General features: G+C 36.2%; 1 protein-coding gene and 1 long non-coding RNA gene across 8 annotated transcripts in view; one reads left to right on the top strand and one right to left on the bottom strand.

Moving 5' to 3' along the window:
- The window catches only part of DCDC5 (doublecortin domain containing 5), a 269733-nt gene that overhangs the window by 234654 nt on the left and 8790 nt on the right, over nt 1-26289 (top strand). The window contains 9 exon segments of the mRNA XM_054241486.2: nt 1854-1947; nt 4156-4326; nt 6691-6876; nt 8254-8457; nt 9767-9959; nt 12660-12818; nt 13521-13622; nt 18339-18475; nt 19722-19901. Coding sequence (XP_054097461.2) covers nt 1854-1947; nt 4156-4326; nt 6691-6876; nt 8254-8457; nt 9767-9959; nt 12660-12818; nt 13521-13622; nt 18339-18475; nt 19722-19901 — 1426 coding nt within the window.
- The window catches only part of LOC108593833 (uncharacterized), a 172784-nt gene continuing 154636 nt past the window's right edge, over nt 8142-26289 (bottom strand). For 6 of the 7 annotated variants that reach the window (XR_004730891.3, XR_013523366.1, XR_004730890.3 and 3 more), the window contains 3 exons: nt 23817-24062; nt 9850-9929; nt 8142-9312 (listed from right to left, as the gene is read on the bottom strand). This is a non-coding gene — a long non-coding RNA (uncharacterized LOC108593833). The remainder of the gene's footprint in view (nt 9313-9849; nt 9930-23816; nt 24063-26289) is intronic. The other variant, XR_004730892.3, reaches the window with a different exon arrangement.

Raw genomic sequence — 26289 nt, 5'->3', positions numbered from 1 at the left:
GTCGGTTAGCAGAAGGCAGATGTTGGATTGGTTGGTCCCTCATTGGAAACATCAGAGTCCAGAGAGAAAAGGTGGAGCATCAGGGGGCCCAGTGGGACAGGATTTGCTCATGAGTGCAAGTCACGCTCTACGGACACCCAGATAGACTTGGACAAGAGAGGTTTTGCAGAAGTCTTGTTGATTAGGTGTGAGCATGATTCAGAACAATATACATCCCATGGCAGAAATGTGTTTGCACAGTGGCAGTAGTTCTGAGCTTTACTGCAGTTTCCCTTAATATATTGCTTTGTTACCTTTCATATAAATGGGTGGCTTTTAAAACCCATTTGTTTTGATAAGTTGGTGAAACCTAGAGAACCATGGGTTACACTATGTAGTAGAACTCAGTAGAAAATTCCATTTATGTTAACCACAGTCTTTTTACCCTCCATATTGTACCCAGGCAGTGAATTTGGCAAAATATACTCATGTGCATTACATATGTATATAATATATATCACCCTAGGGCTGAGGGAGATTGCCTAAGAAAGGATAAACTTGCAGTGGGGTCCCCTCCCCAATGCTGGGGTTCAGGACTCATTAGAAAATGTATGGCTCCATTCCACTGAATGGCAGAGAAATTTTGCTTGTTTGCCTGGCCAGAACTTGTCTGTGGTGGCTGGGTGTCTAGTCTATTTTATGTTACTTATAAGAGAATACCTGAAACTGGGCTGGGCACAATGATTCACACCTGTAATCCCACCACTTTGGGAGGTGAAAGTGGGAGGATCACCTGAGGTCAGGAATTTGAGACCTCCCTGGCCAACATGGTGAAACCCAGTATCTACTAAAAATCAAAAACTTTGCCAGGCGTGGTGGCACATGCCTGTAGTCTTAGCTACTCAAGAGGCTGAGGCAGAAGAATCACTTGAGCCTGAGAGGTAGAGGTTGCAGTGAGTTGAGATCATGCACTCCAGCCTGGGTGACAGAGCAAGACTCTGTCTCAAAAAAAACAAACAAAAAAAAGAATACCTGAAACTGGGTAATTTACAAGAAATGAAATTTATTTCCTACAGTCCTAGAGGTTGGAAAGTTCTGTTGAGGGTTGCATCTGGTGAGAGTTGTTTTGCTGCTGGGGACTCTCTAGAGTCCGAGATGGCGCACGTCATCATACAGCACAGGACGTCATACAGCACAGAACATCATGTCACATACCTTTTCTTATAAAACCACTAGTTTCATTCCCATTATGACCCATTAATCCATTAAACCTTTCATCTGTGAATGAATTAATCTAGGCAGAGCCCCCTGGATCCAATCACCTCTTAAAGACTCCACTTGTTAATACTGCCACATTGGGAATTAAGTTTCAAAATGAGTTTTGGAGGGGCATTCAAACAATAACACTGGGTGAGCAGGATGTAATCCTCTGGAACATATAGGGGGATGCAGTGGATACACCGGCATGCAGAGGGAATGGGGTGCTGGTACACCTAGGAGGCCTGAAGCATGTGCTGTCCATGTCAGGAGGGCGAAGGAGCAATAGGCAAGCCCAGGCTGTGAAGGTGCAGGGAGACCTGTGTCCTGGGCACCTGGCTGGAGCAGAGCATCATTGGATATTCTCACTCCCAACCACTGACCCCATGTCACAGCCAGAAAGAGCAAGAGAGCCTCTTCATCCTGCAGTCTTCTTGCAGCACTCTCCACTGAGAGCTTAACATCACACTTACCGCAAGGAAGAAATTCTTAAAGGATTCACATTCGTTATTACAGGGCATGCATGGAGCTGAGAGGCAACACACTGCTAAGTGGCACAGAGGGTGATCTAATCTAGTCATGCTACTTTGTAATGTGATTAATCCTGTTTTCCCAAGGACTTTTCACCTGGTGAGTAACCCTGACCTTGTGCTGGCAGTGTCTGTGACCAAGACTACAAATGAAGTTTATGGCTATCCAGTTATTGTCCAGGTAAGATGTATGGCTAAAGGTTAGTCATGGACTTTTAATTAAATTTAAGTAAAGCTTTATGCTTCCTTATAGTGGAGAAAAAAAAAACTGTCATAGAATTCTACTTGAATGTTGTTGTTAAAATATTTATGATATTCTGCCTAGATTTTAAATTGAACATGTCCATGTACATCTTAATTTAGTTTAATCCAACAGATGGTGATTGTGGGCTTGCTTCATGTCAGAAACTATGCTAGTTACTGAGATCAAACCCAATGGCAAGCATGAGAACTTGTCCCAACAACATTCACGAAGCCTATGGTCTCAATGGTGGCTACAGGCAGGTGGATGGCTGTTAGGTGCACCTAAATTTGATTGTCAGGAACATATGCAAGGCCTCAATTTCTCAAAGGCCTTGGCAACTGGAGGGAAAGAACCTAGTCAGGGAGGTCTTCCCAAAGGTTGCAAGATCATCAGTGTTAATTCTACTAAACGACCCGTTTGAAATTCTCTTTTCATTCACTGTTGCAAATGCTTTTAGCAGCCAGACATTTTGGAAGACTCCAGAGAAGTCTGGCTTCATTTGAGTTTTGGACAAAGAACTAGGAAGATCTTTTTTTTTTTTCACATTTTTCTGTCATTTTCACATGCTTATAACCAACACTCCTAAACAAATATGTACTTTTCCTTGCTGGTAAGAGAGAAAATATAGAAGCATTCCTGCTTTGTATTAACTTTCTGTGTCCTCAACAGTATTTTCCATCCTCTTGTTGAACAGAATAGATTGCCTCCAAATAACATTTGTTTCATTCTATTTTTTTAATAGCAATGAGGCAACTTGTTTTGCAGGCCCTGAATCCAAAATTGAGACAGCAATCTGGACAAATACCAAAGCTTAATTAAGTCTTCTATCCTGATGATAAATATGGACTAAGAAATTATTCCAGAAGATAGAGTACATACAACATTATGTTCTTCTCTGTCAGGTGCCTCTTCAGTACAGACCACAGTGAGATACAACCTCACACACATAAAATTTTAGTACCTTAATAGTTTTCATTAAATTATAGATATGGATGATTTCTACCAGGGTTACCATTTCATAAGAAATAATTTGACCCCAAGGTAATTTCAACCTTTCCGGAATTTTTTTGTTGCTGGTGTTGTATTTATTGAAACAACTGGTTTGTGAGAAAATATTAAAGTTCATGTAAAATAATAAAAATGAAGCATGGTGGGTTAATGCTACTAGACCCTTTTCTGTCCCTTGAAAATATAGTCTTTGGTTTTCCAGACCTCTGAGGGGAAGTTTTATTGTCTGACCCATTAAATCAATTCTTGGGACTCATTTATTTTCTTCTTTTCTATTAAGCTCTCACTTGGTAAAGTAGATGTTATTAATTATAAAAGTTGCTTGAGGTGTTATGATATATTTAGTTAGAACTGATCTATGGGTTTAAGTTCTGTTAAAGTGAAACTATTTCTTTATTTGTACTTGAGCCAACTATCATAATTAAAATAAATATATCGTTTTTTATTATGTATTTAACTGAATGTACTCAAAAGATAAACCTCTTTGATAATCAGTGAAATATAAATTAAAATATTAACAAGGTACTATTTTTAAATTTATTATATCTGTGTTTTGGAAGTATTGCCCATTTTTTGTCAAGAATGTAAGAAAAATGGGTCATTTAGTTTACTATTGGTAGAAGTGCAAGGTAAAATAATCTCTCTAGAAAGCATTTTGGTATATGATAATCTTTAAAATGATTTTTTTATCAGCAACTCTACTTCTAGAAATTTATCCTAAAAAATTATCATGGATTTACCCAAATATTTATTTACACTATTTGTTTATTTTAAATAAATTTTGAGAAAGAACCTATATGTTTAACTATTGAAGATTAGTAAAATATCCGTAAAATGAAATGATATGTATTTTTACAAGATGTTAGAAAAAGGTTCAGGGAATATTGTTAAGAAAAAAACCTGCAGTTACCAAATTATATGCATTTTATTATTCTATTTTTGTAAATCAAAGAATGCATATTTATAAATATAAAGAAGATTCCGAATCTAACCACTAAAATTTCAAGAGTAGTAGTCGTCACTGCACGGTGTGATTGTGAGTAATTAGCTGCACTTTCTGGATTTATGCAATGAACAACAAGGTACTATAACCCTCTCATGAACTCACTTGACTCCATATTTTGCCTCTTTTTTCAGAAATACAAGCCATACAACAATGGAGCTGCCAATCAAAAGTGGCATTACATGAAAAATATAAAAGCACTTGGGGCCTTTCATAGCACTGCCTTGGATAAGGAAATCACATCAGCAAATTATGCTGGTGTTTGTACATCATCTGTAATTAAAGAAGAAAGCATTGATCAACCAGTAAGTGGTGTCTTCCTCTCAAAGATAAAAATAGGGTAAAAGAGTAATTTAATAAAATGAAAATTTTTTTTTTCCCTAGAAGACTTTATGTTCGTGTAAGTTGAATGCTGATTTTTGAGTGAAATCACTCAGACTCTGATTCTGGTAGGAAAGAATGAAGGAAAGTTGTGAAAAAAATTATGTAGTTTATATTAATCTAACATTCTTAAAATTTTTATTATGAAAAATTTTTTTTCTTTTTGAGACAGAATTTCGCTCTTGTTACCCAGGCTGGAGTGCAATGGCACGATCTCGGCTCACCGCAACCTCCGCCTTCTGGGTTCAGGCAATTCTCCTGCCTCAGCCTCCTGAGTAGCTGGGATTACAGGCCCGTGCCACCGTGCCCAGCTAATTTTTTTGTATTTTTAGTAGAGACGGGGTTTCACCATGTTGAGCAGGATGGTCTCGATCTGTTGACGTTGTGATCCACCCGCCTCAGCCTCCCAAAGTTCTGGGATTACAGGCTTGAGCCACGGCGCCCAGCTAAAAATTTTCATACATATTCCAAAGTAGAGAAACTAGGACAATAAATCTTCATTTACCGTCATTCATATTTAACTATTATCTAGATTTTGCCATGTTGGCCAACCCCAGACATTATATTATTTAACCTCCATATTAGACACATACTTCCAAAAATTTTGGACATTTTTTGGCACAATCATCATGCCATTCCCACAGCTAGTAAGATTAACAAGAATTCTTTGGCCATCTAATACCCTTTCCTTAATCAAATTTCCCAGGTTGCCCTAAATTTTTTTTTATGGTTTGTTGGTTGGTGTCAAGATTCAAATAAGGTGTCATATGACACTCAGCCCCACGGTCTGGCTCCATTGTCATACTGAATGCCCCCTAATTGAATTTGTTTACTTTCTTCTTTGTGGAATCTTTTGACTTGTTTCCCCACGCCCATAATTTCTGTAAATGGAATTGAGTCCTATAGTTGTAATTAGATTTATATTTATGTTTTTGGCTAGAATCTTCATAGGTTTTCCTACATGTTTCCTATTTATCACTCACACAAGCAATGTGTGGGTTTTCCATTTTCAGTCCTGATAGTTTTGAGTAGGTTCAGGTGTTTACAGCCTGATTTCATGTTTAACAATTCCCCAATGACATTTCATTTAACATTGCCCTCTTGTTTCAAAAGGGTCAATCTTGTCTAACTCTATCATATTTTCCTACATTGATCAACTAAACTTTTAATAGAAGGAAGAACTTTACCTCATTAATTCAATATTTGACTACTCAAAAATATGGTTTGTAAGGGAATGTAGGATGAATGCCTAAGTCTTTCTATTGATTTCACTTATCTGTGGCAGTGTAACAAAACCCCTGAAAATTTAGTGGCTTAAACAAAAAACTCATTTTTTGCTTTGTGGGCCAGCAATTTGAGCTGCAGTCAGCTGGGCAGTTCTGCTGGTCTTGTCCCAGGTCACTAACATGGCTACAGTCATCTGTAGGTTCTTTAGTAGTTGGGTGTTTTTATGGGGACTACATGGTCAAAGATGGCATCCCTCACCTGTCTGGTGGTTGGCAGGCTGTTAGCTGGGAACATTGGTTCTTCAACTACATGTCTTCTCCAGCAGGTTACCTCAGGTTGGTTCACATTGTGGTCTCAGGGTTTCAATGGCAGCCAAAAGAGAACAAGCTCCATTGTGAAAGCACTTCTTATACATCTGCTTGCATCACATTTGCTAGTGCTATGTTGGCTAAATCAAGTCTCATGGCCCTTCCCAGATTCAAGGAAAGAAGTAAAGGAGAAAGAGATTCTACTTCCTGATTTTTATTTGCTTGGATTTTATTTGTTTTTACTTATATTGTTAGCATCATTATACACTCATAGGATATTATAAATATTTTAAAAATGTTTTAGTTATCATTCTTTTGGTTGCTCCATATTATCCCATTTTGGGGCAGTAGAGGCTCCTGGCTTCCATGTCTTTTGAACATGATGATGGCTTTTCTTCTTTCAGGGCACAAGATATCCCTTGCTTGTCTTGTGTATTTCTTGCCCCAAATCTGGAGCTGGCCATTCCTCCAAGAAACTGATTTTGCACACAGTTTATATTCATTGGTTTGAATTGTCATTACAGAATTTGGAAATACTTTAAAAAATACATACATACATACATACATGCATATATATGTATACACACACACACACACACACATATGGGAACAAAATAATGCCTTTATGTTGGGATTTTAAATTTGGCATTTTGGAATGTTAAAAGTGCTGTATTTATTTTGAAAAATGTTCTACAGCAATGCTATAACAATTTAGATGCTTATATATAAAGGTATCTCTGTCTCCCATTTTAGGGATACTATTATCTCTCACCCGATGGAAAGAGAAAAACGATGCTCTGTTTGGCTTGTGGACAATCCATGAGAACAGAGAAGGGACTGAAAAAATTGCTTCCAGGGGTTACATTCCTCTGTGTTTCAGGCTCCAAGACCCAAAAGCCCTCCTTACAAGGGCCATTCAAGGCCATCAATGTGGCTGAGGTATGTAATGATCTGAGCTCTGCTAATGCACGTATGGCAACAATTTGGAAACTTTGATGCATTCATTATCTGCTTTGCACTCAAGTTCATTTCCACTTATCCAATTCATCTTCCTCAGATGCACCTTTACCGTTCTACCTGCATTGATTTCCTCTTCCTCATTGTAATTTAAAATGCATTGTCTATTAATAGTTCAATACACTCTTTGAAGTTAATTGGGCACTTCTGCAGCTTTAATCATTTACTGACACATTTCACTGTTCTCATTGCTGCTTTTAGGTGAGGAAGTCACTGCAAATCTTTACTTCATGGAATAGCTTTTTGCCTATATCTACAGGAAAAAACTTCTTTTTACTAGTATGGAACATTTCAGGGGGAATTAGATGTGTTGTTGTTAGTGACTGTTCAGGTTGGGTGCCTGAATCCACACATCCATGTCTAATAGTATTTAGAGCTCATGGAGGGGGAAAAAACTCTACCACTTTCCTGTAACCTTAGTTTAAAATGGTACCGTTAAAAAAAGAACCCTCCCTTTCAACTTTACAAGTAAAAATAACTAAGGGAACTTCCACACCTGAAAAGAAAAAAGAAGCGATTCCTAAAAGGGGGAATATCTTCCAGCCTGGTGTGCTTTTCAGGGCTTGCTCATCCCATCTCCAGATCACCCTCCTCCCTTCCCTAATCCTGATACATGTTGGGGTTACAAGAAACATCAACAGAAGCAATAGCTTTGAAGGAGAAAGGAAGTCAGTCAACTGGGAAACCTGAAGGCGTCTGGTTTGCTTTGAAGATAGTGGAATAATTTTAAGGAGATGGTGAGGAGTTGGTAAGAAAGAATCCCCAATGCTACAGAATTTCAGACAGAGATTTGCCCTCAGGGCAGCATCCTAGGTTGGGATGAAAAGGGAAAGCAGAAGAGTGTTCACCACCCTTACTACCAACTGGCTAGAGCTACACTCATTCCCCTCCTCATTCATAAACATCTTCCACCATATGGTGGAATCATTCTAAAGTTAAAAATTTAGAGGCTATCTATAATGTTAGTGTATTATTAATTTAATTCAGGCTCCCTCTGGCCATGGCAGAGAAAAAGCAAAACACAAACAAACAAACAAAAACAAGACAATGCCAGAAACACAAGCCAGATGCCCAGAATCACCTAGTGACTCAGTGACAGGTCTGAGAGGGAACTGAGGAATTTGGATCCAAAATCCTTCCAACTCTAGTATTCAATATATATAACACATGAAGAGAGCATTAAAAAATTTAGACATTATACATGTATACACACATTTATTAAATTAAGAGACTGAAGTATAGAAAACTAAAACAAGAAAGTTTGAGTAAATGTTCAATTTATTTTAAAAAATAAATTAGGTTGATTTATCGTGTGACGAGGCTGAAAAAACTCTAAGTTATTACCAAGCATGTCTATTGTCTTTACAGATGAAGACCTGCACACAAGCTGCATCTCACAGTGGCATAGCAGCCACGCACCAGAAGGCAGTGAAAATAATTGCGTACAAAAATGGGGATGGATATCATAATGGGAAGTTAATTGTGGCTGGAGCATTCCCCATGGTAAGTGGCTATCACTTAAATGCTGCTTGCATCTTCCGAGGTAATGATAATGGCAATTCTTCTGACAAGAAAAAGCAGTGAGATTGAGTGATAAATATCCCTGGCCAGATTCACTAATTTAAACTGATGAGATCAAGATCTCTGTTTACTTAAAGACATTTATTTGATTGTATGTCTGTGGATACAGACTTAAAAAAATTAGAAATGAGAATACAGTTTTTAGATTGACTCCTGAGCAGAGATCTACAGGGGAGAGGAAAACAAAGGTACTTGATTTTCTTCCTTCTTGTGATGGACGGAATGCCTTTTTCTTTCTTGTTTCTCATGCCAGCTTCAAGTTGCATGTCATCTGGATCATCCAAGAGATGCCATGCATTGCATTTTTGGGCACATTGCATTCATCATCTGGAACATCTCGGCATTTATTTGTTGATAGGATGTTTCATTTCATTTTCAAATTGGGGAAGCAGGGGTTGTATTAGGAGGAACTAAATGGTCTACCTTTCAAGTTGCTCCCCATAGTCATGGGAAGAGAGCAGAACCCAGAATACCCAAACCCAGCTTTGTCCTTGCTCCACTTAGTGATTATCTTGTCTATTCATTCTGGCCAGTGCCTTTAACAATGTATTTTACAAGTGATGTGTGACATGATATGGAGTTACCCTGCAGACTTTCTTGCAAGCATCCATATCTATTCCCTCACCTTTTTGGTTGAGAATAATGTTTTAAAAATTAGGTATTGTTGTTCAATAGACTAAGCAAAGTACAGATGTTAGTGACTCCAAGATTCACCCAGGGATCCACAGTTAGCTTTCCTTTGGTCAAAAAATTTAATCTTTTATCCTCTTTTTCCATCTGTAAAAGGAAGGTAAAAATACCTGTCAGTTCTTGGTTTGAAGGTTAACTACTTATTTTAAAGCAAGTTATCAGTATAAAGTTACAACAATTATATACCTTATAAAGCAACAAAATTGAAAGTGGATTTTTAAGTTGAACATCTCTTAGAAAATAGTCTGATGCTAAAATGTATTAATATATGTCAGCTGCCATGTTAAATTTTTGGAGCTAGGAAATTTACAGCTGGATTGAACTATGTTGTGATATTCAATCTACTGGGACTGAATAATACCTAGTAGGACAGTCTAATATAAAAAGTACTCTAATCAAAGATCAAGATCAGTAGTAATTCAGCTTTCTGTTTTCCCAAATTCAATGATTTTCTTCAGACTTTTAGAATGACAAGCTCTAAATGATTATTCCCAATTCTATCACCTTTGCCTGTGAGTTTCTTACTGCCTGTGTTATCTAGCTTCTTACAGAATGCACGGAGCAACTTGGGCTTTCCAGAGCAGCCTCCAAACTATATACCAAAGATGGAACCCCAATCTTTACCTTGCGTGATTTGGTTTTATGGGCTCTAGATGAATCCTTTCTCCAGAGAGACTCCAAGAAACAAAAGCAAGACGTGGCTTCTGTTGGAAAAGAACAGATAATGGTTAAAAGTATGGAAGGTTGGCTACATTATGCAGCATTTAGCTGATTCTATTTATGCTTGATCATGAAAATGTTAAACATGATTATTTCATTTAGTCACTTTTTTCAGAATTTCAAAATCATAGGAAGCTACTTTTGTGACTCCAAGAGTGTCACTGAAATTGTCATGTTGTTTTTACCTTGCAGAATTATAAGAAAAATTAAAAATTCACGCAAATTTTGATTTTTGGCACTGAAACAATAAATTAATTGCCTAGAATTAATAAAATATGTTTGACAATTAAGCTGCTTTATGAAACATAATCATATTTTGTTCTTACTCAGAACCAAAACCAACTGGAGACCACTTAAGAAATTGGGGCTGGATCAATGGAAATCTCTTGCTACTATTAGAACAGAAGGTGTCCTCTCTATGCTTCTACTGTCCTTCAACTCCCCTCCCCTGTCTCTGTATATACATGTGTATGTATATACATATGTGTATACACATGTATACACATATGTATACACACATATGTATACACATAAGATGTATATACATATGTGTATATATATGTATATACATGTGTGTATACATATGTGTATACATGTGTATACATAATATGTCTCCATTATGTATATAACACTGTCTTAGTCCATTAGTGTTGCTGTAACAGAATACCACAGACTGGTTAATTTATAAAGAAGAAAAATTTGTTTCTCACAATTCTGGAGGCTGGGAAGTCCAAGAGCAGGACAACGGTAGATCTGGTTGTCTGGTGAGGGTTACATTCTCTATAGGGGAAGAATACTTTGTCCTCACGCAATGGAAAGCAGAAAGGGCAAAAGAGCCCAGCACTGTATGAAGTCTCTTTCATAAGGGCCTTAATTCCTTTCCAAAGAAGAGGAGCCCTTATGATCTAATCACCTCTTAAAGTTTCTGTCTCCCTTAATATCATTACATTGGCCATTAAGTTTTAACACCATAGTTTTGGAGATGACACATTCAAACCATAGCAAATATAACTATGTTTCACAAATAGATCTATATTTTCAGTATTTGTATTTATCTGGTCATCATGAATATATTCATTCCATCCTCATAAGTGTGAATGTATACTCATAAGAATATATATATGTGTGTGTGTATGTATTTATATTTATATATACACACACATATGCACACATATAACTTAGAACAGTGCCTGGCTGATACTTACTAAACATTCAGTGAAATTACTTACCATGTTTGTATATAGGACACTACTTATTTTGTCTTCAAATGAATTTTAAGAAATATTTATGTGAACATGTAATGCATAGCTGATTGCTGAAGCATATTTCTGTCTTTATTTGACATATAGAATATCTGAACTTAGGTTTTATAAAATTATAACTTCAAACACTCTTCTTTAAAATCTTATTTAAAGCCTGGTTAGAGTAATGTTATTCATGTAGGACTATCAAAGGGGTATAGTCCTATAACCTTTTCCCAGCCTCCTTTTGATTCCATCTCTTCCTTCTTATATTCTAAAGGGTATTCTTAAATTAGGCAAGGCCATCAGTAGGCTGCCTCCTTTATGGAATTGTGGCTTGGTGTTATGCCATCAGTTTGCATTAAGGAACTTTAAAGAAACAGCTGTTGGTCAGAATTCAACATAGTGCTTAGTATGCAGGGAGTGGTTAAGAGCACAGGCTTCATTGGCAGATGGCCTGGATTCTAATCCTGGCTCTGCCACCACCCAGCTATGTCACTAAAGCTCAGTTACCATATTTGTAAAAGAGGACTGATAATAAGGCCTAACTCAGAGTCTCAGAGTATCATTTTGAGAATCACATGAGACCATGTGTGTATAGACCTTAGTAAAATACCAAGTATACAGTAAATTCTCAATATATATTAGTATTCTATTGTAGGATATTGTGTAGGATATCACGAATAACCTCTTTAAGTGGACCTTTAAATGAATTTTCCTCGGATCTACGAACCAGGAAAAGTAAATTTTCTAAAAAATTTCTCACTCTATGTGGGCCATATGAAACTGGAAATTGTGTTTTTCTCCTTGCTTTGTCCATTAGGAAGCTCAGAGCCCAAAGTTTGCTTTATCTCTAGCAAGTCAAAACAGGGTGGTATTTGTATCTGTTTAACAATAAAAATAATACCTAACATTTATTGGATGGTCATCAGAGTAAATAGGCCAAACACTATTTCTTCTAAGCATGTTAGTTTTTTCTTCTAAAAAAAGAAACAGCAGAATGAGATATTAATATTCATTTAAAATATAAGAACACTGAGGTAACTTATTCCTGGCTTTAGTCTATTCCCATATACCTTTCTCCCTGTACTTCATTTTCTTATCTCTGTTTTTTCCATTTCGGAGTAGGTATTTTGGTAAGCCACCTCAAATTTTTTTCAGAACAAGATTATGTGTAAGAAAGAAATTAAAACATATATTTACAATCTTTTATTTTTCTTTTTTTTAAATTGCAGTTTAGGTTTTGGGGTACATGTGAAGAACATGTAAGATTGTTGCATAGGTACTTATTAGTTAATTTTTTTGGTTGTATATGAAGTTTCTGACTAAATTTGTACATCAGCCTCCAGTTCTGGCATTGCCTGTTTAAGTCAAGTTACTAATGAATAAAAAATATTTTGAATAAACAAATTCAGAAAGCAAATTTATTCATTGTTTATTGAACAATGATAAGTGTGTCATTTTTTCCACCAGAAAACCCAGGAATGAAAGTGAAAAACAGATTATTTCCAAAATCTGTGATGTCTGATAGTTTGGATGATATAGATAAGTCTTTGCTTACCCACATCCTCAGAAATCCTATTGCCATCTGGGTATCTTGTGGTGAACCATTTCTACCTCCAAATGCTAAGTGTTTGGTTTTTACTTTTTTTCAAGCAAGTGTATGAAGGAAGAGAGAAATACATTTTATGCCATCATAAGAAAATGAATTAAATGTGTATAATATCAACATAATAACATCATGTTTATACAAAAACAGAAGGCTCATCAATTAATATGTGCACAAGGATAGCAATGCTTTCATATTTGCACATTTGCCTGTTTTTTTCATACTAAAATGGAGTATTCTGTGTGGAAAAATGTCTAATTTACTTGATAAAGAGATCCTTGGTCTATAAGACTGAGAATAATGGTATACATTAGAAAATAACAAATGAGTTTAATTCACACTGAGGACGACCTGTCTGCACATTTTCATTTTTAAGAATTGCACCCTTTAGGCAGTAGGTGGATGTTTAAAAAATGAATGGTTCCAAGCCAGGCTTTCATCACCTCCAAATAGTTTGTGGAAGTGGAAAATGAAATATGGCTATTGCATATGGTAAATCTATATAATAAAACAGCATTGTTCTTTTTCTTTTTTTACCCCTCCATTCCATAAAGAAACGCCTTAAGCCCTGTCATCTTTCAAATGAGGTTTCTTTTAATGACCCTTACCTTTTAATTACTTGTTTCTAATTGAATCTATTTCTTCGAGCAGAAAGTTCTTTATAAATTATTGGTGTGCATGATAAATTATTGTTGATAAAATGTTTTATATTTTTATTATTCTAGTTTTGCAGAAAGCAAAAAAATTATAGAAACAGAACTGGCTAAAAAAGGACAGAATTTTGGCTGATCTAAACACCATGAGACACAAAATGAGACACTTAAAAGGTCAGTGTGAGCGATATCAAACAAAACCATATTTAATTCAAAATGTAACCTCAAAGTGCTAATGGTTATTTTCTACCATTAGATATCAGGTATTTAACTAATGAGTATTTTATTAGTACTGTTTTACATAAATCATTTGAGCAAAGTCTGAAACCTAATAATATATCTTTTTTGTTCTGATATTATATTTGTAAATTTTATGTGAAAATGAATATCAAATGACTTATGCATACATTTTAAAAATTAGGAGGTTATCTGAGCAAGAGAAAGTACCCCATTATTTTTGAAATAATCCCTCAATGGACATTTCGTGGGCTTTGGAATTAATCTTTAAACAAACCTTGCTGTCATTCCTTTGGTATTGCTGGGGAAGAAGGTTTTATTATTTTTTATTTTTTAAATCTGAATGAGGAAGTACTAAAATCTTCAAAAGTCAGTGTCAGTAACTTAAAATGACTCCTCTTTTTATACAACATGAGACATGCTATTCAGTCAAAGTGATCAATATTGGTCTCCTTCTTCCATTCTTCTTTTCACAGAATCTTAGGTTTCTGACATTATACTACTCCCAGGACTTGAAATACAAATGGTTCTTTGGGGAGAAATATTGTGCTAAGGACTTGAGTCTAGGAAGGAGCACATTTCAAGCTCAGTAATTGCCATAGCAGAATTTCAACTCCTGTTGCTGCCTTGTGTTAAAAGTATATGAATCGTGCTTCAATAAATAGCACAACTAGTCCTAACTGCATTAGACTGAACTATGGTTTGAAATAACTATTATCCACTTCTTACCAAAAGAAGGATTGAGTGTAAGTGAAAAATATTACTACTACTTTCCTTTACTACTCCTACAAACATTTTCATTTGAATGTTCTGTGGACATGTCCAAAACTTCAGCTGTCATATTCCCCCAGCACCAATGCCTCCTTTGTTTCTGCTGGTAGTAGGTTCTACTACCATCTACCCAGGTGTTACTCCTCAAACCCCTGGATGTCGTTATTGGTATCACCCTCTCTCTCACCTTCCCCAAGCAAATATTCAGTAAGCCTTGTTACTTTGAATGTTAAGTTGATCTCAAATGATTCTAACTCTCTTAGCCTATATATCACTACCCAAGTTCAAGCTACCATCATCTATATTCCTTGGACCAGTTTTCTAACTAACGGTTCCCCCTGCTTCACATCTTGACAACGGTTTCCATTCTATAAGTAATGGTGACATTCTGAAGTTGAAATGATTATGCAAAAATGCAAAGGTATTATGATATTCCAGGCATAAAATCTTGCAAGGCTTCCTATTATCTTTAGGACAAAGTTGAAACTGCTTAGGGTGGCCCTTTATAATCTTGTTCTAAGTTCCTTGCCTACTACACTTCACACATTTTAACTTTCTTTTAGCTCCCTAGACATACCATAAACTTTCTTAACTCTGAGCTTTTGGCATATTTTAGTTCCCTCTACCTCACAGTTTTCCCTCTCCTGTCCTCTTGGGTTGCTCCTACTCATTCTGTGTCATTTTAGGTTACTTGTCACTTCTTCCCAGAAGCCTTCCTCAGCATTCCAAGCCTAGGGTAATGTGGTTTATCACACTCTCAAATTCCCCTCTGATAGTCCTCATCACATTATTATGATTACCTGTTTATGTGTCAGTCTCATAATGTTAGATTATAAATTCTATACCCTTCTCTTTTGTTCTCTGAATAGTTGTAGAATGACTGATGTAAAGAATAAATGGAATTTCAACAATTCACTCTAGGGTGTTTTTCAAGTTCTATTCCTGTGTCAAGTTAAATACTGAAAATAGCACCTGGCATGGCTACCTTTATTGAATTCTGATTTTATATTGTCTTCAGTTTTTATTACAATTAAGTATTAAAAAATTTTTAAGTTAATTTGTCATCATCTATCAATACCACTGTTTGAAATTCTGTATTTTGTCAGTGATGTCCATTCTGGAGGGATCCATTGATGTGGTTTCACTTAGAATTTAATGCTAACATAAATCTTTTCACTATTGACAAACTGGTATGTTTTCTGCTGTTAAATATAAATTCAACACATGCTTATAAAACATTTACTCTCATGAAAGCCTTTCTCTAGCTGGTGAGATTAAGAGGATAAATAAGAACAAGTCTTAGCTTAGTTAACCGCAGGACCTGTAAGATTGTGAGCTTCCTGAGTGTTGGGTAAAACAGGAGGAATGAATAATTGCTAATTATGTTGTCATAGCCATTGGTAAATGCAACAAGTATTTATTGAGCATATCCTATGTACAAAACACTGTGCTAAGCTGATTTTACATTTCATTGGTAAGCATAAACATTGCTAATATTAATCATAATTCTAGTAATTACTTTGTAGGGTTTTCATGATTAAATAACAAATGTCAAATCTTTACTACATGGTTGGTATATAGTAAATATTCAATAAATATTGCAGTAAGGGTTCCTGAAAAGGCAACTGATTTACCCACTTGGGGTTATAAAACTGATAAATAAATAAAACTCAGGAATGGCAGATCATCCTAATCATCATCACCAGTGTTACATGTAAAGGTAATGTTGGGAGTATTTAATTTAGTGCGAAAGCTAAATAAATCTGCTAAGTGAAACCTCAAATTGGGTGGGCTTACCCTTGCAGACGCAGGTGATTCTGAATGAGGGTGGGCCTCCCAATATGACAGGGAATGGGGAGAGCTGCCTGGCCAAGACTAATTGCGTGAAAAAACAACAAAGCACTTGTGTTCTCTAGTTTCTAAGATAAAAAATGGGCCAAGAATCCCCAGTTATTTTCCCCAATTTCCAATCAGAAAAATAATCTGCAATATCAGTGCAGCTCCATCCTCAAAATGAAACAATAGGACTAGAGAAGAGGCATGCCTCTTCTATCACCTGATCTCATGTGAAATAAAATAGGATATGTGGGAAAATGTAATAAAAAATGAAAAATAATTCATTCCATACATCATTGCTTGATTTCAATTTTTGTTATTCATACCCATGTAAATAATAGCTTATCATAAAAACCTTTCCTCAAACTAAAACCTTTTGTGATGACATTGTGTCTCTTTATGAAAACTATGGTGCAAATGTATTAATTTTCTTATGACCATTAGAAGCAAGTTGACAAAAAATGTGTAATGTTTTTGCCTGTTTTCTGTACTCAAGCTCTAGCTCTCAACAGTGTAAATGATAAACTATTGCTGAACTCTCTGTAGTTGAGCAAAATTTTAGTGTTCAAAATGCATTATAAATAAAATATTTGTCGAAATGTAATTTATAAAAATGTATGAGTCATAAATTAATGTTATGTGCACTCTATAAGTAGAGTTGTATGAAAACTATATTTAGTATAAATTTGTGTGATGTATTTGTGAGGTGCCACCATGGTCTCCTCCAAAGTGCACGGCTTAATGGCCTTGTCACTGTAACTCATTGACTGATTGATTCAATTATGTTTTCTTCACATCCATAAATTGCATATGAATCCTTATTAGGGACATAGAGTTCTGGTTTCCCTGAAAAGTCATTGTTGCCATTTATTTTTAGTGCTGGATCTATTTCCATAAAGTTGAGCTAGAGGAACACAAAATGCTTTATCCTCTACAAGTACCAGATTATTTTCGAAGAGTTTTGTTTGAGCTATACTCTGAAAATCTGCACATTAAGATTATGTTGACAACAGAATTGAAACTTAATTTCATTTTAGTAGTTTTGTTGTTTTATGAACCTAGATGTTACTCTCTCTAAGAAACCTTCTGTGATGCCTCAGACTAGGTTAGCACCTCCCAGTTGCAATCAAATATTGGTGTAATCACTTCCTTGATGTCTGCCTTTCGGACCAAACCTAAGGCAGGAACTCATTCTCCAACATGTTTGTATTATCCAACATAACACCTCACCCATAGCTGTTGCTCAATATAAGTTTCTGGAAAGAAGATGCAAGAGAAAGCATTATTTTACTTAACAAGTTTAGAGATCAGTATGAAATGTGAGCTGAGTGTATCTTCAACACAGAAAAATAAAACAATTTCATAAGTGTGAATTTTTAAACCTCTTTTATAATTATTTTAAGTGGTCTAGTTGAAAGAACACATGAATTGGAATCCTCACACTTATTAAATTATTCCTGTGATTCTTTAGAATACAGTATTTCAATAAATATTTTCTCTTACAGTTTTCTAACAGCATAAAGGGCACAGCAGAGGTGTCAGAAACTAATCGTGCTCGCAGGGTATTATTAGATAGAAAAAAAAGTTCCCGTCTCTTGGATTAATATTATTTTAGAAATACTTAATCCCCACACTGCTAAGCTAATTGTGGGGGAAAAGCTTATTATTAGTGAAGAGAACAAAACATATGTTCCAAGACAAGAAGGATGATAGGGGCTATATAAGGTCATGAATTCTATTTGACTAAATTACCGCTGAACCATATCATGGATGCAAGGCTGAGGCCAGTGTGGAAATCGGCATGTTATCTTCCTCTTCCATCTGTAGAGTAGGTATGCGAATCCTAGCTATTTAAAGCCTGAAGCTCCCATCTAAAGAGGTATTGTTAGGCATTATTACCTTGGGCATCTTTGCTTTTATGATATATTTAGTATTTTAGCTTATGCTCCTGTGTGGAATGATTTATGCATATAAAGCCAAACCAACTTCTTTGAAATCTGAAAGCCTATCATCAGAAACAAAGTTTCTAGAGACTTGTTTCCCCAGGGCGGCGAGTAGTGGCCTGTCAGCCTGCCACCATGGTTCCTACCAAAAGCCCTGTGCAGCCCATGGTGGTTGAAGGAGGATGGACCGAAAAGACTCAGGAGGAAATTAAACTCATGGAACTTATAAGACATCCAGAGGTATGCTCTTTGGGATTCTGGACATTAAATACTCTGCCCTTTTTATGAGTATTTAAAAGTACAATATTAGATTTTTAAATGATGCTGTTAATATATTCTCAGCATCTGATCAGTTATGATCATATAAGCATATGCCAAGCATTGAGTTGGCATTTGGAGAGTAGCTGTCTAAAAGACAACCAGCTCATATAAGGGCCTGTTTTGTTTGAACGGAGATCAGAAATTATGACCTTAGCAAAGAAGAGAAAAAGACCCAGTGGATATGTACAAAGGTAATTGTAATAATTGTAGTCAAATTGAGCCTTCCGACTTCATTGCTCATTACTCCTAAGGGCATGTCTCAATATGTAAAAAGAGCAAGGAGCAAAATACTAATTGCAATGGAGACATTCAGAAGTGAAGAATTAAAAAAGTGGTTTCAGTCCAATTGGTTAATCAGTCAGGATTGCTAGACATAAAAAAGTCGAAAAGATAAAGGTCAGCTGTTGAGAGAGGACTGGAGAGAGAGACCAGGGAAAACTTTTTTGCTTTGTGAAGTTTTTCATCAAAATGATATGTTCCTATTTAATAAGATTTCTCAAATTCGTGAAATGTGTTCAATCTAAATCTTAGGCACGTGCCCAAGTCAAGGTTACTAGAACAAAAGGAATTGACATCCCTAGAAATATGACTTCATGCCAAGCCAAGAAGGATAAATCACTGACCAGGGAATGAATGCAAAGCATTGAACTAGGACATGCTTGAAGTAGAATAAAAAGCTGCCTGTCAGGGATCTGGCAAAGTATAAGGGTGGCTGCTGTATTTTAAAAGATAGCACGTAAGGACTAAAACAACACTCATGTATACTCCTGTATGCATTTCTTGGTTAGAGGAAATGATGTGATTCTAATAAAAAACTAATTTGTTAGATGCAGAGAAATCTCTCAGTAGGAGAAACATCATGCAAAAGTCCAAAAACACATCTCACTTCATTTCTTCACATTATAAACGAGAGTTAAGTGCTTTGCCAAAATGAGTGCCTTATTACTCTTCTTCTAATGATTGTTATTGTCTTTAGTGTTTCATTGAAGCAAGGGGAATTTACTAAAGTCAGTCACAAAAAGGTAATGTTCCTAATAGTTACTTCCTAAAATATTTTTCCATGTAATTTAATAATTACAAGATGCTTCTGGATTTTGTCACATTCTTTACAAACACTATACAGACAGTTCTCTAAACACTACATTCTCTGGGCTTTTCTGGACAGGTGCACCTTTCTGAAGTTCAAGAAATGGAATCCAAAAGAAATTTTCCAATTGCAACTAAACATATAGCAGTCAAGCCAAGCAGCCTGTATAAACAGCCCGACACAAAACGAGTGTGGATTTATCTAAATGGAGGCAGACCTGAAGATGGCACTTATGCCTGGGGCAAAACTATTTCAGAGGTAAATCTAGTATGAAAATAGTGTTTCATAGGCCTGGCTTCAAATCCCAGCTCTGATCTTTTTAGATTGTTTAATCAAACAAATTATTTTACTTCTATGAACTTCATTTGCTTGTCCATTAAATGGACAAGTACTTTCCTCGTAGGATTGATCTCATGATTGAATGAGCTTATATGTGTGACAAAGCGAAGTTCAATGCTGTCAGACGTATATGTGAATCTGAATATGACACTTGTCCAGCAGAGAACAGTGCCAGTTCAACACACTCCTACCAAAGAGTAAAATCTAAACTTTAAAATAATTTTCCTCATGCATTTTATTTTTTATGATTATGATGATGATTATTATTGAGACAGAGTCTTGCCCTGTCACCCAGGCTGGAGTGCAGTGGCATGTGTTCTCATCCATTTTAAATCCAGTTCACAAGAGTGATATTTTTCACCCATCATGAATCATTTACTAGATATGTTCTATTTAAGAAAAACAATGGTACTCATTCGAGAAAGCCTATCATATTCTTACTACCCAAAGACCTAGAGCTGTCAGAATTTTCGCTTCCCAAAGTTAAAATATTGACTAAGGAAAAGAGGAATAACATTTCATTTTTGGTTTGTAATTTCAGGGATAAAATTCTGACATTTTTTCTTAATTTTTAAATGAAGAATTTAGGCAAATAATAAATGAATTTGAGAAGTCTTTTTAAAAATCTTATCTGTTGCAGTGATGTCTTAAATAGTAGCTTGTCTTTTTAATTTTGTGAAATGTTTTCATGAATTTTTCTGGGACAAGTGAAAGTCATGTAGCGATGTTGTTAGTGGTTTGGGATGTGGAAAGGCAAGACGGTATAATAGACTGGCTTGCAGAAGTTCATGGAGGCTGGTGATGGCATCTACGTAGCAGGGCCATCTGACAGGGTCCTGTCCCTGGACATTAATCCAGTTTCAAAGTGTAAGGGAGACCACTCTTCTTTGACAGGGTATTTGAATAAGAATGATGAGAGCAGAGTGATTTCATACCAAAAGATGACAACCAATTTGTTATACTTGAGAAGTAATAGATTAAAATGTAGAAAATGTATACTCAAAATTAGGATTACAAGTGAAGGATCTTCATATATGTAGGGAAAAAAAGTAAGTGAATTTTAAAAAAGATAGTGAAAGCTTTTTCAGAAGAGTGCTACCTAGAAAAAGCACTATAACCAAGCTGAAATATCTTTTCCTTGCTTGTTTCTTAAAAAATCAGAGTTCATGTTGTAGATACCACTGTTAAAATGCACTTAACTGTTTCACCTAGAACTCATAAATTTCTGAGAGAATACACCATGATTAATAAATGGGTAAATGGGTAGAGCAGAGACAATGGGGGAAGATAGCCTATTAGGTTCAGAGTAGCAAAAACTTGCAATAATTGACAAGGATTACTTATATCTGTATCTAACTGGGGGATGACTTTTTGATTTATGTGACTCTTGGTGTAGCATATAAAAGGCATTTCATAACTTTTATTCCATGATCATGTAATTTTTTTAATGATAGTTATATATGAAGAAGCCTATGCTAGATGCTGTGAATTATGTTTCTAATTTATGTCTGTGGAAATATTTTTGTAAGCTTAAGGATGCTGTATAATTGACAGCTTAACATCCACAGTAGTAAGTAGCAGTGGAGTCTGTGGTCTCCTTAAATTAATATTTCAAACTGATAAAGCTTTAAAACAATATGTCCAAGGTTTACTTGGGAATGTAGAGAAATGGGCACTCTGGAAGGGAATGCAGAGAAATGGGAACTCTTTGGAAGACAGTTTGACTGTACATATCATAAGAAAGTGGCTTGTACAACTTGATCCCAAGGATATTTTCATGAACCCATGCAACAATTATTTATTAAGAATATTTATAGGCCGGGCACGATGGCTCACGCCTGTAATCCCAGCACTTTGGGAGGCTAAGGCAGGTGGATCACGAGGTCAGGAGTTCTAGACCAGCCTGGCCAACATGATAAAACCCTGTCTCTACTAAAAATACAAAAATTAGCCATGTGTGGTGGCACGTGCCTGTAATCCTAGCTACTCTGGAGGCTGAAGCAGGGAATTGCTTGAACCCAGGAGGCGGAGGTTTCAGCGAGCCAAGCTTGTGTCACTGCACTCCAGCCTGGGCTACAGAGTGAGACTCTGTCTCAAAAAAAAAAAAAAGAAAAGAAAGAATATTTATTGCAAGCCTATTTCTAACAGAGCTAGATTATGAATAATTTAAAAACCTCATCAATAGGGAGTTGGTTAAATGAGTTATAGCACTAGGATGGAATACAATAACTCAAAATAACCTTTTTGAAATAATAATGAAGATGTTAAAGATATACTTAGTGAAAGAAGCATTATGTAAAGCATGTGAAGTTAAGTTCTGCACACAACTATACGCAGATATAGTAAAAGACTATAATGATTTTATTAGATGGTCATATTATGGGGGATCTTTATTTTTCTTTCTTCCATGCTTTTCTATGTGTTCTTTATTATGAGTACAGATTTTTTTAAATAAGGAAAAGTTATATGATACGGAAGCTGATATTCCTCTGACAGAAGTACTGATAGACTGTGATAAAGGTAAAATTAGTAGTGAAGGCAGTACTCTCAGTTTAGAAAAGTGGAGCACAGTGCTCACCTAGGGTGACAGACAAGGCTCTGCAGAGGAATCAATCAGGAACTCCAAAGGAACTTGAGAAATGGAGGAGATTCAACACCTTATGCAGAAAAAGCATTAGCAAGGATGAGGGGCACCACACGTGTAGATATGGGCATTAGAATTCATAAGGTATATGAAGTAGGTGCCCCATGGACAGAGAAATTGAAAGAGATAGATGTGACTGGAAAGATTGTTTAAAAGTATATGGTAGACCCCATATACTATATGTATTTGTTTTCTCAGTCAGCCATAACAAAATACCATAGACTGAGTATTAAGCAGCAGAAACAACAGAAGTTGATTTTCTCACAGTTCTGGGGGCTGGATGTCCAAGATCAAGGTGCCAGCAGGATTGGTTTCTGATGAGGCCTCCCTTTTTGGCTTACAGACAGCCACCTCCTTGCTGTGTTCACATATAACTTTTCTTTTGTGTGCATGTGGAGACAGAAAGAACTCTGGTGTCTCTTCTTTTTCTTGTATATGTATAAAAAAACAGTTCCACTGGAATAAGGCTCCACCCTTATGGCTTCATTTGACTTTAATTACCTCCTTAAAAGCTCTGTCATCAATTATAGTCACAGTAGGAGTTAGGGCTTAAACATCAATTTGGAATGGATACAATTTAATCCATAACAGTATCCTAAACTGAAGTGCTTGAACCACTACTTGCCTGTGAATAAAGAAATGGCATGATGAAACAATGTTTTGGGAAGACTTATCTGGCCTAGGTGTGTAAAAGGACACTTAGAGAATGTCTAGAAACTTTTCTGCATATATTTTCTTTCTTTGTTTTATTAAAAAAGTTCTTTCTAATCTTTTCTTTTTCCATGCTGTGCATTTTTGTCTTTAAGGGCTTGCATGGGATTCTTCGTGATCAGTTAGGAATGTATCCTTTCACACTGTCAGGCTGTATAAAATACCTCTGGAGGATGGACTGTGTGTGAGAAATGAACAGGCAGCAGGAAGGGTAGGCCTTGGATTTCACTGGGGGTGTCTGGCTAATGACACTGACTCCAAAGAACCTCAGAATTTCAATGGTTGAGACTTTTGCTGGAAGAAAGATAAACAGAGCACATTTCCAAAGTGCTTCTCTCTACCTTATATAATGAAACCCCCAGATGGTATTTGAATCCCATCCAATGCGGACTTTCTCTCAACTGCTTTCGCTACTGTGGCTATTCTGGATGATTTAACCATATTCTTCCCACCCACTCTTTGAACATTGCTAGACTTACTCTCATCTCCAACTGTTGTCGGCTTATCAGTCATCAGTGCACCAAGGCGGCTCTCCCTCCAGGGTTAGTGGCTCTTTCTTCAGGACCAGCATCTTTCTCTGATTTATGATTGCCTGTGCCCCTCCTACTAATGTCCTGAAGCCTTTGTCTTCTCCCATTCCTGCAGCAGCTTTCTGATTCTACAGAATTTCAAAATCAGAGTGTTCTTCCTTGGCCCAGAAATGGCTCTGAATCCATGAGCAGAAGCTAAAGGAATGAAAAAAGAGGTCCTTCTGATTTAGATAGGCAAGTACCTCATGCCCACAGGGAGCATGCAATAGTTCCATGATGCCCATGTGCCACACCTGAGGAGACCTGGTCTAAGAAAACAAAACTCAGAAAATACACTATGGGTGAGCAATTATTATAGAACTTTGTTCCTTTGTCATGAACTTTGTTATTGTAAAAACACATAATTTATGGTATATATACTTTAAAGAAGATGGTTGAGTAAATTTAGATACATTGGAAAAACTGAGAATTAAGAATGTCTTTCTCACTAGATGTCATAGATCCCAATTGTACTGAAAATCTCTAATTTTTTTATTTTCAACTCATCTGTATTTGTTACATTCTTTTAGAGCAGAATATGACTTGGGCACTACATTTCCATGCCCAAACCTCACTTTTCATGCACAAACCTCACTGAGTTACTTTTTGAACAGCTTTACAAGATGCCTAGATAGGCTTATAATTTTGCTCCTCTAAACGATACTTTTTTTTTTTTAGAGGGAATTTTTCACTTGTTGCCCAGGCTGGAGTGCAATGGCACAATCTCAGTTCACTGCAACCTCCACCTCCTGGGTTCAAGTGATTCTCCTCCCTCCCAAATAGCTAGGACTACAGGCATGTACCACCACACCTGGCTAATCTAGTAAATACTATATTAGTATAGTATATCTACTATAAATAAACGCAAAATTATAAACATACAAAAAGTATAATTTTGCATTTATTTATAGTTTCACCATGTTGGTCAGGCTGGTCTTGAACTCCTGACCTCAAGTGGTCCAGCCGCCTCAACCTCCCAAAGTGTTGGGATTACAGGCATGAGCCACTGCGCCTGGCCCAACAATACTTTTCTTTGGGAAACCAGCCCTGTGGAGAGTTACATCAAGTTGCTTCTGTTTAACATACTTATTTCTAGCAGACTAGTATATGCAGAATTGTCAACTACAGGGTATGAAAAGTTTAAGAAGCGGATCCTAGAAAAATAACAAGTACCTTTCTTTTAAACATCAAGGTACATTTCAGAACACTTTAGTGCCAACAGATTCGGTCTACTAAGGAATATGGCTTGAACGCTTAGACCTCAAAGTTAACGTTAGGCTGCTACATCTTATAGCACATATTATGTTGATCTGTTAAAATAAGCAATGAAATTAAAGAGGCATTACTAATCCTCCTTTAGTGCCTAAAACCTCACAATGTCACAATTAGAAGTAGAAAGAAATCTTATCTTCCCCTTAAAGGAGTTGTTTTCATGCCTTACAGATCTTTTTTGATGCTAATCAAAATAAAGGAAAATGTCCTTGAAAATGTATTATCAGAGAGAATGAAGACAAAATATTCAACATGAGTACAAGTCATTTTTAGGCCAAAGCTTAGTCTGTTTCTTCCATGCACGATGTGTCATCATCTCCTTCAAGCAGCAGCATTTCATCAGTTACAGCAGAGAAAATGCCTTATTTTCATATTAAAAATTTTTTTTTGGTAAATGTATTGAGTTTACATGTAAATAGGTCTTAGTAGAACCCAAATAAAATAACCATATATTTAATTTATGTTTTGCCTTTAAAGTATGTTTCAGTTAAATTTTGTATATATTTTTTCTGTTTATAAGTAGAAAACATGATCTCTATAGAAGACTGACATTTTAGTGGTAAAGAAAAATATAAGAAATACATCTTTGTGGGATCTTTTCAAACTACACAAATTTCTCTCAGATACCTATCTCTATATATTTCTAGGATAGGTCTTCATTTTTCCCACTCTAGAAAGAAACTCAGCTACCATACCCTTTGGTTCCTTGGAGTAGAAAAAAAAAAGTTAGTGACTGCTATGGAGTGAATTGTGTTCCAAAATATATGTTGACGACACCAACCCCAATGTGACTATATTTTGAGATGTAAGATATAAAAAGGCTTTTAGGAGGTAGTTAAGGTTAAATGAGGTCTTGAGGTGGGGCCTTAATCCAGTAGAATTAGTGCCCTTATAAGAAGAGGAAGAGAGAGAGACCTCTTTCTCTCTGCCATGTGAGACAAAACAAGGAGATGGCTGTCTGCAAGCTATAAAGGGAGTCCTTACCAGGAACTGAATCTGCTGGCACCTTGACAGTGGACTTACCAGACTCCAGAACTGTAAGAAATAAATGCCCACTGTTTAAGCCACACAGTCTGTGGCAGCCTGAGCATACTAATGCAGTGACGAGAAC

The sequence above is a fragment of the Callithrix jacchus genome, chromosome 10 (assembly GCF_049354715.1).
Source record: "Callithrix jacchus isolate 240 chromosome 10, calJac240_pri, whole genome shotgun sequence".
NCBI classification, from domain to species: Eukaryota; Metazoa; Chordata; class Mammalia; order Primates; family Cebidae; genus Callithrix; species Callithrix jacchus.
Note: the sequence above shows the minus strand (reverse complement) of the source record. Positions and strands in the feature narration are given on the sequence as shown.